The following is a 12,038-nucleotide window of genomic DNA, read 5'->3' as shown; positions in this document are numbered from 1 at the left end:
CACCCTATACTTTGGGTCGGATTAGATTGACCACCCTACCGACTTATTTCCGGTTAGGTGCCTTGTAACCAAAATTCAAATTTAATGAATTAGCTTGAGCATTTATTTCAGTTTCCTCCAGATTAAAATTTACCTGACAATTTCTTGCCCCAATAGAAACCAAGCATACATGTTAGCTCAATCCAATCCACATTACAAATTCATCAATAATCACTTTGGGTCAACCCAAGCTGGGTTGTACAGATGTCAGTTCCGTGAAACTGACTCGTGACATGTTTATGTTGCCATCATAAGCTTCTAGGGCTCCGAGAACCCGTTCAACATGATCTCCTTTTCTCTGTATATTTTTGGCGTTCCACATGAATTTCTTATTGACAAACAAAATAGCCTCCACCAAAACCAACATTTGGTACTGGGTTCATCAGAAACCGTTCAACAAAAGAGACGCACCTAACGTACGATCAAGGTTTGTGGACCTCTCCAATATAAGAAATGTCCTAAGTCTAATTATATAGCCACTAATAAAGTTCGCTTTCAGGTACGCTGTACCGTTCAACGCAGTGGACCCACCATCCCCTCCCTCTCCGCCCCTCCTCCGCAGATTCAAATCTTTCAAACTTTATGCCCTCAACGGCTATATTCTTCAATAAACCCCCACTCCGAAGCCCCCGTGAAGCCCAGACAGCACAACCAGAGACCCGAAGGCCTAAATCTTCTGCGCTGGGTTTTCTCCTCTTGTCCACAATGAGCTCTCTTCCTCCTCCGTCCTCCATGGATTCTCCCACCCCCTCCACTCCCCCCTACCACCGCTCCCCCGATCCCCGCCTCCGAAGCCGAACCCCCTCCCGCCTCGCCGTCTCCTTCGAAGACGACCACACCGAGAGCCACGCCAGCCCCGTCGCCACCCCTCCATCGAGAAAGAAGCCCACGGCGTCGCTGCATCATCACCTCTCCGTCCACCCTTGCAGCCCTATCTCCCTCCAAGAACTCCTCCTTCTCTCCCCCTCTGCTCATCGGAGGCCCAGGCAGCGGCTCGTGGCAGAAGAGAAACTTGATCAGGCCGTGGCCCATCGCAAGAAAGGAAAGAGCAGGGCTGCTGCTTCCGCTGCGTCGCCGAGGAACGTTCGAAGGGCTCGGAGACGGCTGGAGAAGGAGATCGTTAGAGAGGAGAGGGAGTTGGGTCCTCCGGAAGATGATGTCGGGAGGGCAAGAAAGCGGAGGCAGAGCCGGCCAAAGGTTACTCAGAAGGAGAGGCTGAGTTTGGTGGTTTCCATCCCTTCTCCCGGTCCATTGCCGAGTATGATTTGATTCTTTAATTTTTCCTTCTTGTTCTTGAAATCTGATCAAGTGATTAATGGGTTGAGTGGCAGAATTTTTGTATTCTGTTAATGTACGTAGATGTGGATGTGTTGATGCAGAAGCAGCAGAACTCGAGAATGTTGATGGCCAGACTAGGCTCGACAGCCTCGGAGAGCGGATCTTGGAACTGATAATGTGGAAGAATGTTGCAAAGTCCACCTTATGGTTTGGATTCGGATCGATATTCTTCTTATCTTCTTGTTTTTCGAGGGATTATAATTTCAGGTTTGTCCAATGACCATTTCTTTGCAAGATATGTTTCAGAAATTTGTTCAGAATATTATAAGGTATTGGGAAATGGCAATAAGCTCTGATCGCCTTTTGTTTCTTTACAGTATCATCTCCGTGTTTTGTCATTTGGGTATCTTAATTTTGGGCTTCAACTTCTTCAAAAATTCTATTCCACAAAGGTACCTATTTCCCTCTATTCATTTTCTTTAATCTTTATTTTGAGGAATTGAACAATTGAATTTGGAATTTTACAGGCAGCAGCTGAAGTGGAAAGGGAACCTTCAGTTGATGGAAGAGGACATTCTTCGTGTCACTCGAGTAGTGTTGCCGATTGCCAATGCTGCTCTGGCAAAGACCCAAGAGATTTTCTCTGGCGAGCCATCCATGACTCTCAAGGCAAGTTTCAGTCTCGGTTCCATTTTTTCCTATCTTACTATGAGGGTCAAAGTACTTCCTAGGTTGCTAAGTTCATTTACTTCTAATCTCAGGTGGCACCTATTCTTCTATTTGGGGCCAAGTACGGCCACTTGATAACCCTGTGGAGGCTTTTGGCAACTGGTATAGCAAATGGTACTCAAATCTTAATTGTTGATCATGGTCAGAACATGTCATACTGAGTTCTACGAAATTGTTCAGGTTTTTTCTTGAGTTTCACCGCCCCAAAACTGTACTCTTGCTACTCACAGCCAATACATAGGAGAGGTATTTATTATTTGATATCAAGCCATGCAACTACATACTTTAAGTGACGTTTGTCCCAAATATGAGGTCTGATTTACGCCTCTTGTATCATTTCATGGATGGAATTCTTACATATGAAGTTGTTTATGATATGTCAGTTGAGAACACGAGAAATTGGATTCAGGAAGCATGGGAATCTTGCCCACGCAAGAGATTTATAGCAGCATCAGCAGCCACTGTATTCTGGAATTTGTTTAGTGTCAGGGCACGCATCTTCGCAGGTATTGTAAAGAAATCCCCACCAGCTAGATTAATTTTTTCCACTTAATGCAGCTGCTTATTCGCCCTTGTTACAACTGGATTGCTGGTTAAATGACATACATATATATGTTAATGTCGGTAGCACATGATGTGATGGTTGAGAGTGTCAATCTTTGTTGGGTTTGCAACTTTGCATCATGTCGTGATGTTTGATGTAGCTAAACTATATATGTACACATGAGATGCTTGGGTTTCATCATCATTGTAGAATTTGGAATGACACCTGTTAGAATTCAGAGAATTGGGGATGTGACCAAATACGTATGTCAGAATGTAGTTCGTTGTGCAGTATGGATCATTCTAACCTTCATGTTTGTGCATCGAAATGTGTCTGAGCGGTGCCTGGCATGACTTGACTTTCAAGCAAGCAAGTTCTTATTTTCAAACTGAAAGGTTTTTATTTTATTGCATTCTTTTTAGAGCAAGTTTAAAAGTAAATAATAGATTGACCAACAAGTAACTAGAGTGATTTTTTTTGTCCTTGTACCTGTTACAACTTCACTACTCCTGCTACAGAGATTTGGTACTGTCTCTTGTTATATCTATCAAAGCATTCAATTTCTCATATGGGAATTTTGTGGTGCCCAATAATTCAGAGCTGAATGAAGATAACTGAACTGTTTGCGTTCATGCCTGATTCTGTATAACTAAGCTGAAGAAAGATAAAGATGTAGATTAAGAGAACATGTATTAGAGTTGATATGCAATAAAAAGTTGGGAGAGTAAAGTGGTTGAAGGGATCAACAATGAAAGTTTTTGGAAGTTAATTAGTCCAAGTGAGTGAAACACGGGGGCCTAGAAGGCCTTTTTTTGCATTGACTAATTACGAGAATTACAACGTCTTCTATAAACCTGTTACATTTTCAAAGCCTCTTGATCTTGATGACTATGATTAAGAGATTTCCCTTGGTTGTTGCACTACTTATTTTCATCTTTTACTGTAGCATTTGGCACATGTGAATGCATGCGATGCCTTTATTTTTATGCATTAGTAATTAATATTAGATACAGGAAATTGTGAAAATTCTCTTATGCTTTGCAAATTCCCTACTTTTTTTTTCCAAAAATAGATACATGGCCATTGCATCTCTCTCTCTCCAAAAAAAAAAAAAAAAAAACATTTAAGGCAGAGAAACTAAACAACTGCATCTTACTTAGTGCGTTCTATCAATTTTCTTTCTTTTTTTTTTTTTCCAAAGAAAATTGTTTTGCGTCAATTTTCACTAACATAAGGAGAGGCAAAGGGCATGATCAGAAAAGGCGCCAACTGGCTCCCTTATTATGCTATTGGAGTTTTTAAGTTGCATAAAATTTCGAGTTTAATAACAATCATGATTATCTCATAATTCCAAAAAGGACATTAAGAATTGTGATGATTAATATGGTACGTTTACTTTCTAGTTGCAACTGGCTTGAGATACGACAGTGTCCTCATACCAGCACTTGTTTTGATTCTCGTTCTGCAGCATTCATCTCTGTAGTGATACTCCGGTATCACCATCAACAACGAATGGGAGAAGAAGAGAATGGTGAAAAGGAAAGCAGGGAAGCAGACCAACAGCAAGCAATAGTTCTAGCAGAGTAAAAGTCATTTCATGCAACTGGAGTAGGCAACCTCCAAGAACATAGCAGCTTAAAGTGTGCCTGTATCATATATTTCCTTTAGTCTGTATGCTTGCCATAATGTATTGCTGAGATTCAGAGGTAGATGGACTACACAATTAACAGGGTTGTAGTGAGTTGTTTGTTGCATATAGTATCTCATTCCCAAAGCACACTGCAGTTTGAAGCTAAATAACCATCCTGTGCTCCAAAGTCTGAATTATGAACAAATGATTCACTTTCATTTTAATAGTTCAACATTATAGCACTTGATAGGGCAGTGCAAGCCAAGAATCTGAAGAGAAGGAAACTGTGAGATCTCTTTAGAACCGGTAAAAATTGACCATAGTAATCGAGGCAGTGCAAGCCAAGGTTTTGAAGAGAGAGAACTTATTTCATATCTCTTGAAAAAAAGATGCAAAATATCTTGAATCCAAATGCCATGGTCCATGAGCATGGTCCACGAACATGGCACAGGGAAATTGGAAACTGCCATCATTTCAACCTCCAGCCCGTATGCACTGTTAATAGAAGATCATTAAATGTTGGAGGATTGAGCTAGGTTTTGCAAAAATAATGGGATAGCAAGGATTTATGCGAAACAGTGAAGCAAAGTCCTGCTTGCTGAAAGACTAAGAAGATCATGCCAAGGGCCTCAGGCATCTGGAGAATATAATTTGTTCCCAAGGCGATGCTGAAGAACAATCATACAGGGCTTGTTCTGCAAGCTGACAGCAGTGGGGGCAAGATGTATTATGATGATGAATGAATGTCAGGCTAGGAGAAGGACAACCATATGAAATGGAAAAGAACACAGGCGAAAAGGCTGTGAAGAGCCTAGTACCAATATGCCTAGCGTTTAGGGATCCATATTCCATGGCATGCCAGTACTCAAGCTATTGCTAGGATCTGTCATTACATACTCCAAGGCACTTGCATAAAATGCATATTAAAAACAGCAATATAAGTTACTGACCACCGCTTGGATGTTGAACTGTCGCAGGTAAGTGAAGACATACTATGATGGTAAGATTACTCACCGACCATCCACTTTCATACATCTTAAGAGGCAGCATATAGCAGACTCTGCTAATACAGCCTCATGATAAACATTAGAAAAGGCCGAACTGGGTTGTCTCTTAAAAACCAATAGAGCACCTAAGCCATTAGGACCCCAGGACAGCCTCTGATAAACAGGTTCACCAAAAACTCTTCATTCATAGTTTATGCATTTGAAGGCAAGTGGATTCGATGACCCATTTGCCAACAGTCGATCCATCCCTGCTTCCATTAATCACCAAAAAGAGTTGAGAGCAGCAGTTCCTGCAGAAAAGTTGCCCTAGCAGTTGCCTGTTTCTGCCTTCTTTCCCTCTCCTCATAACTCAGAGAAGATTCAAAACTGCCAAAAGAAATAATGCAGATGAGATAACCAGAGTTCTAAACTAAATATTCTGATAAAATTGTGTGTTGTAAAGAAGGTTTAAAGGGCATAGTCATAGTCCAATCGGTGTATTTGTGCATAAAACAATTTAAAGGACACAGATATAGTCCAATCTAATTGTATTTGTGCAAAAAACAAAAACTTATTTTCATGCTCAATGCATGCATGGGAATGAATGAAAGATTTGCTTTGATGCTCCAGTGAATTGACGAATGAATTGCTTTTCATTGGAAACTTGAAGCCCTATGACGGTCTCATGCACAGCAAAAAATGATAAGCAAAACAGGTTATAGCTACACTTGATAATTATTGCCAGAAGTATTCTCGTTTTCCACATCAAGTAAACATCAGAAAGCTTGTTAAGTCAACACAATTGGCATTTGTATGGCATGTACAGAATACATTTGCAAGCAAATGGTATAAAATGAAAAATAAAGCTGTTGTCCTAAGCATCATTTATTCATTTCTCTAGATCCCAAGCACTTCATATGCTAAATCTTTAACAGCATCACATTGTATATCATGACATAACACAGTTTATAAAAGAATAACTTTACTCCTGTTAGTGATTGTGCCCTTTAATATGTTAACTGGTTTATTTCAGAAGATAAATCAATTTAGTTTTGATGTTGTGACATGAGAACAAGACAAACATATAGGTCCCATCTTTTAATTTTTATGATAATTCTGTTTCAAGTAGCAATTTTAGTTCACCATTAGTCATAAAACCTTTAATTAAAGCTCAAAAGCCTATACCAAAATGATGGTATCTACACATGAAATAGAACATCAACTTTGCTGTGCATGTTTTACTTGTCACCAGCATAACTCAAAAAAAAAAAAAGGGTTAAAGGACATATCAAGTGATGTTTCTTATTGTTCGCATCAAAAGACATGCTGATTAGTGAATTTATATCAACATCCAAAATTTTCAATGTAAAAGAGTGATTCAATACGAATCATGTAGGCAGATCTTAGGAAAACCAACAGAACAGATATCCTTTTCGACCAGAAAGATTCACTTGCATTCATCATAATAATTGTAGCATTAGCCAACAAGGCCTATCTCATCCATATAGGCTAGCTGCATGGATCAAGGTATGCTCCACTTAAGTTTAAGAACATGCTAATACTGCTTTCAGTCCGACATTAACCCTATATGAATTGGTAATAAGAATTCCAGGGTCAAAGCAACTTTGGCAAGAGAGGACCTTGCCACGGAACCAAAATGATCACTAGGGAGACCTTCCTTGCTGGTCCCACAGTTTAAGCTCATTCAACTGAGAAGTAACTCTTCGAGTGCCTCTAAACTTGGAAAGAATCTAGTTAGGCAAAGAGGTAAGAAGGACATATATGCCAAAAAGCCAAATAAGAACACATTGTTCAAAATAAGGGTAGTTGTGAGAGTAAATTTCGTAGATCATCAGAAAGTAAGAAATTCCAAGAGAGCATGCAGGAAAACTACTTATATAAAGGTTTCATGTCAATATCATTAAACAGCTAATATTGTATGACTATAAGATGGAACATGGGTGATCTCCAAGTTTGCATGCATTCTGACAGTGCTGATAGCATTAACATGGAGGGTAAGTGAGACTAATTTTTCTATCTACCAAATCCTCCTTTAAAAAAGATAGCAGAACATTTTCTTTTTTTCTTTCATGCATAGATCAATGAAAGACACACCCCGCAAAAGCACATATCCTTAACAAGGAGGCATCACATCAGGCTGCAGATTATTAAAAGCTTTAAAATGGACATATCGGGAAGTTTTGAGAGCAGCACATCTATTTGTAAGCAAAAAAGAAAATTCTAAATTTACCTTGATTTCCAAGTTTGTGAAGGGGTTACTTTTTTAATACAAGTATCCTCCGCAGTAGGAACAGGAGATTTTGCAGTTTCCTCTACTTCAGTTGTAGGGAAGTTCAAAACAAGTGAGGACAGAAGTGAATCAGTCGCTGCAGTTGATGCATTAGTGCTGCCAGATTGGTAGCCCCTGGTTCCAAAAAGCACCTGCAAATGAGCCTCTCGTAGATCTCTCCCCAGCAGAGAAAGTGTCTGGCTATTAGGAACAGCAACTCTACGTAATCTTCGACGTCTCTGCAAGTAATTCTTAGTTAAAGAAAATGGGTATAAGACTTTGTTTTTAACAAAACGCTATATGCCCATTGGAGGAGCATAACATTTGATACTAACTGCACAAGAAAATATATGAATAAAAAAGGATATCTTGAACAGATGCCCATGTTGCTGGGTGATATGATTCAGCATGTCCTTTGAAACCTTAACAGAGCAAATGGGGCAGGGCTGAAAAAAGTAAAAGGTTAGTATAATTGTTTGGTATTACTGGAATAACTAAACAATCAATCACATCAATCACATATGCAGAGATATAGAGATTAACTAGAAAAAAATGGTGTGCAAGTTCTTCTATCAGGTTGCCTAACAGTTTTGACAACATTTTACTAGGATCTTTATATATAAAAGTGACTGGAATACTTAAAGCCTGACAAACAAAAGTACAAGGATAACATGGCAAACTCCAAGAGATCATTAAAAGTTCTTGATGTTACACAAGCTTATGTTAAGAAGAAACATAGTTCTAGTTTGTGCTTCACATTGAAGTGAAACACTTACTGGCCTATATATAGCACACTCAGAAACCATTCTATCTGTCCTATCATTCTGTTTTCAAATTCATACAGCCACAAATCAGAGTGTTGGTGGTGCTCACTAGACATTTAGCATCGCCTGCACTTCAGACAGAATTTGGTGAAAAATTCAGCTCATAAATACTTCTACAGAAGCAAATGGTACTATTTCGACCGTCCATCTAGTTTACTTCTCTTTTGTTGGTACTTAGTATACTTTACCACTAAAATAATTTTACTGCGACATAGAATAAGATCATAGCATACTATCTTAATTCCTTTTGATTTCTTTCTCTGAATTATATCCTTTGTGAATGAGATGCATACAAACAAACAAAGTGCCTATTATGGCTGCCAAATAAATATTTTCAGATGCAAGACACTCCTTCAGCAAGTAATCCCATCATGATCTCAGATAAATACAGACATGGTCCTAGATCAACATCCTACATTATGTTCAAGCCCCTCAAACATTTGCAGAGAACCAGTTCAGTGGAGTTGGCAGAGAGGAAAAATAGCAAAGAAGAAGTAAATTAGTGAAACCGTAGATAGCAGCCATTCACACAGGTCAACCAAGATATAATGAGCATCAAGCATAAATACTGGAAAAACAGGATGTTAACCAAAAGAGGGATCATAAATAAAACCAGACATGGTGGCATATCATTCAAGAACTAATTAATGATTTTCACTTCTTAAAGAAGGCCCGATCGGTTGAGTGCAATGATGCTGTAAACCTGATGACAAACTTTGTTAATAATTTGGAAATTTCAAAAACCATCAGAAGCCAAGGCTCATTAAAGACAAGGATATCTTGACCCTCTCCCAAACCTATGTGAATCATCTATATGCAGGCACCTAACTTGACATATGCATTGCTCATGTGAGACCATCCTGTCCATTATTGTATAGCATGAACAATTAAGAAAAAAGGGATGCTCAAACATAAATTTTCTCTACTTTTTTTTTTTTCAAAATAATGAACATAGATTTGCATGTCTGAAGAAGGTCATCTATGACTCCTATGACCTTCACAAGAAACATGTAGAGGCAACTGTGCAAGTTGAGTCTAGTTGAAGGCCAAGCAGTAGCAAATTCAACAAAAAAAGCTATCAGACCATTCTTTCCAAAATCACCCAACCTATCCACAAAATTTTTAACACAATTGAAATCTTGGTTAAGGCTAGTCTAGTTAGGGTTTATTTTAATAAAATTTTTATAAGTCTTGTATCTGCATCCATGCAGCATTGCCTGAATCACCAGTACTTATATGTAGAATGAGGGAAATAGGAAGCGATGATTGGAAAAATAATAACAAACAAGAAGCCAAACTAGAATACCAGCAACCTTTTCGACGAAAGGAAACTATACAACCCCCAACCCTCCCCCGCCACACAGAAAATAAAGTGAAAACAAAGAGAAAATCAAGGCATGAAGACAAGTAACATACACATCATTCAGTACCATCATCGGAGCTCTGTGTTGCTAATAATTTTATCATAAATAGACCTTTTCGTCACCTTATTTAATCTTTCCGAATCATTCCATTTTTGTGCTCGACCACTATAAGAGTTATATTCTTATAGCAAGAATTGCTTCCTCCATTCTAAACGTGAGGAAATCAACTGCTAAAACTGACCACATATTGCACCTTTAAACTTAACATCAAATCATTTGATCCAAATATCAAATCTATCCAAATTTGGGTAAATAAGGGAGAAAAAGGAATTTTGATGACATGGGATCAGGAATTGTGCTCACGGCGACTTTAGATTCAAAGAGATGCTCGTCTTCCAAATGGGTACACAGAGACGTGATGTCGTGATCTTCGTAGCAGTAAGGGCATGAGAAGTCCGGCCGGACCTCCCCTTCCATCTCGAAATCATCGAGCCCGAATCGATCTACCATCGGAAAAAGAAAAAAAACACCGATGAAAAGAGATTCGTTTTCTCCGAAACATGGAGGAAAAAAAAAAAAAAGACCGGATCAAAGGAGGGATTTTTACGAGAATCCCAAACCAAAACGTAAAATGGAAGGAAAAGGAGCTGATTTGGAGACCTAATTGGGAGTTCTGGTGCTGCTGCAGCGAGTAGTGCCTCCTGGCGGTGAAGATGCGAGACATCCAGCAATCGGAATCCATTGGCCGGATATCAAAAAACAAAGGCGGAGAAGGATCGGAGTCGGACTGCAGAGATTTCGATCCCTCGAATCACCACCAAAATATAGGATCTTCCCCCCTCTCTCCTCCTCCTCTTCCTCCAAAGTTTTTCTTTTTTTACGGTAATTTTTTCAATTTTCTGAATTTTTTTCCTTTGGAAATTTTGATCCAGCTTTGAAGATTTTAAGGGAGAGGGAAGCAGATGGCGATAAAATGAGGCTATCGTTGGGTTCCGCTGACCGTGTCTGCGTGCTGACGTGGCACCATGGCAGAAAGAAGACCCATTTTATTCTATAAAACAATGCAGTGGAAACGGGAAAGGGAAGGCAACCCCACCGTCGGACCCGAAAGCGATACCAGAATAACGATGACGCAGAGTCCACAGGTGGGTGGAGCCCAGAGGCGGGTGCGTGTTCGGATAAAAATTCTCTGGTTAGGTCACCCGAATGTGTCACCTTGAGACGGCCTCCTGGCATGCTCTGGCCTCCAAAAACCTACTAAACAAACAAATGTCAGAGTTGGGTCCTTCAGCCCCCTCCTCTCTAATTTTCACCATTCTTAGTGTACCAGAAATTTAATATGAAATATATCATCTTATTTGGTTGATACATAAAATTATTATTTTTTAATATATATTTAATTTTTATAATTTTATTTTTTATTTAAAATTTTAAATAATAAAAATATTTGTTTTTGAAAAAAATTATAGCATCTTATAGTATATTATGACATCTTGTATCAAATTATGGCTTCCTGCATGTAGAATGTCATAGAAAATTATGACATTCTGATATATTATGACTAGAATGATTCAAAAAATTATAACATCCTGGCATATTATATCATCCTGCATCAAATTATGACTTTCTGCACACAAAATATCATAAAATGAGAGTAGTTTTGTCCAACCACTTTTTAGTGCGTATTTAATACCTGCAGTTCTGTTTTTTTATTTGAAAATTTTGAATGATAAAAATACTCCTGTTCTTTGAAAAAAATTATGACATCATGTGATATATTATGACATCCTGCATCAAATTATGATATCTTTCGCATCAAATTATGTCTTTCTGTATACAAGATGTCATAATATAGACATAAGATGTCATAATTTTTTTTAAAAAATAAAAATATTTTCATTATTAAAAATTTCAAACAAAAAAGTAAAACAGTGGGCATTAAATGCACATTAAAAATGATGGCTATATGGACCAATGAGATAAAATGGTGTGCTCTACGTTAGATTTTCTACACCACCTATGGTGTACAAAAAAATTTTTTAGTCATAAACTATTATTACTCTTCATATACATCCCTCTTTTTTATCACCCTTGTTTATTTTTAATAAAATCTCAAGATATCAATATGTAGTCTTTGACTCGTTGAGGATGGTTTCTACCTCAAATATTGCCATCTTAACCTAAACAACAAGCTTAGTTTACCGTTGGAGATTTTGAGAAGGTACGCAAAATCAAGCTAGCATAGATGAAACATCGAGGAGGCTCGATTTTGTATAGCATTGACTTATATTATGTATTAATAATAATTATATTTTTTTACTACATATTATCTTAGTGTGAGGTGTGTATCGAGA

At 38.3% G+C, this 12,038-nt stretch overlaps 2 protein-coding genes across 3 annotated transcripts; one reads left to right on the top strand and one right to left on the bottom strand.

Moving 5' to 3' along the window:
* The first annotated feature begins 683 nt into the window (after positions 1-683).
* LOC105048372 (reticulon-like protein B17) lies at positions 684-4,371 on the top strand. Of its 2 annotated transcripts, none has more exons than XM_029265541.2 (8): positions 684-1,297; positions 1,419-1,584; positions 1,695-1,769; positions 1,845-1,986; positions 2,079-2,160; positions 2,227-2,292; positions 2,430-2,552; positions 4,059-4,371. In XM_029265541.2, the coding sequence occupies exons 1-8, from the start codon at positions 745-747 to the stop codon at positions 4,175-4,177; spliced, it is 1,326 nt and encodes a 441-aa protein (XP_029121374.1). In that variant the 5' UTR covers positions 684-744; the 3' UTR covers positions 4,178-4,371. The 2 variants fall into 2 exon arrangements, with proteins under 2 accessions (XP_029121374.1, XP_019707550.1); XM_019851991.3 differs by having other exon boundaries at positions 686-1,297; positions 2,079-2,148.
* Positions 4,372-5,109: 738 nt separating this feature from the next.
* Positions 5,110-10,629, bottom strand: LOC105048371 (protein DEHYDRATION-INDUCED 19 homolog 4). The gene is made up of 5 exons (XM_010927671.4): positions 10,345-10,629; positions 10,048-10,187; positions 7,865-7,942; positions 7,458-7,741; positions 5,110-5,593 (listed from the first exon to the last, which is right to left on the bottom strand). Exons 1-5 carry the CDS (start codon positions 10,424-10,426, stop codon positions 5,485-5,487), a joined length of 693 nt encoding a protein of 230 aa, XP_010925973.1. The 5' UTR covers positions 10,427-10,629; the 3' UTR covers positions 5,110-5,484.
* Between the last annotated feature and the right edge of the window lie 1,409 nt (positions 10,630-12,038).

This window comes from Elaeis guineensis, chromosome 7, assembly GCF_000442705.2.
Source record: "Elaeis guineensis isolate ETL-2024a chromosome 7, EG11, whole genome shotgun sequence".
NCBI classification, from domain to species: Eukaryota; Viridiplantae; Streptophyta; class Magnoliopsida; order Arecales; family Arecaceae; genus Elaeis; species Elaeis guineensis.
This window is presented reverse-complemented; position numbering and strand designations above follow the sequence as displayed.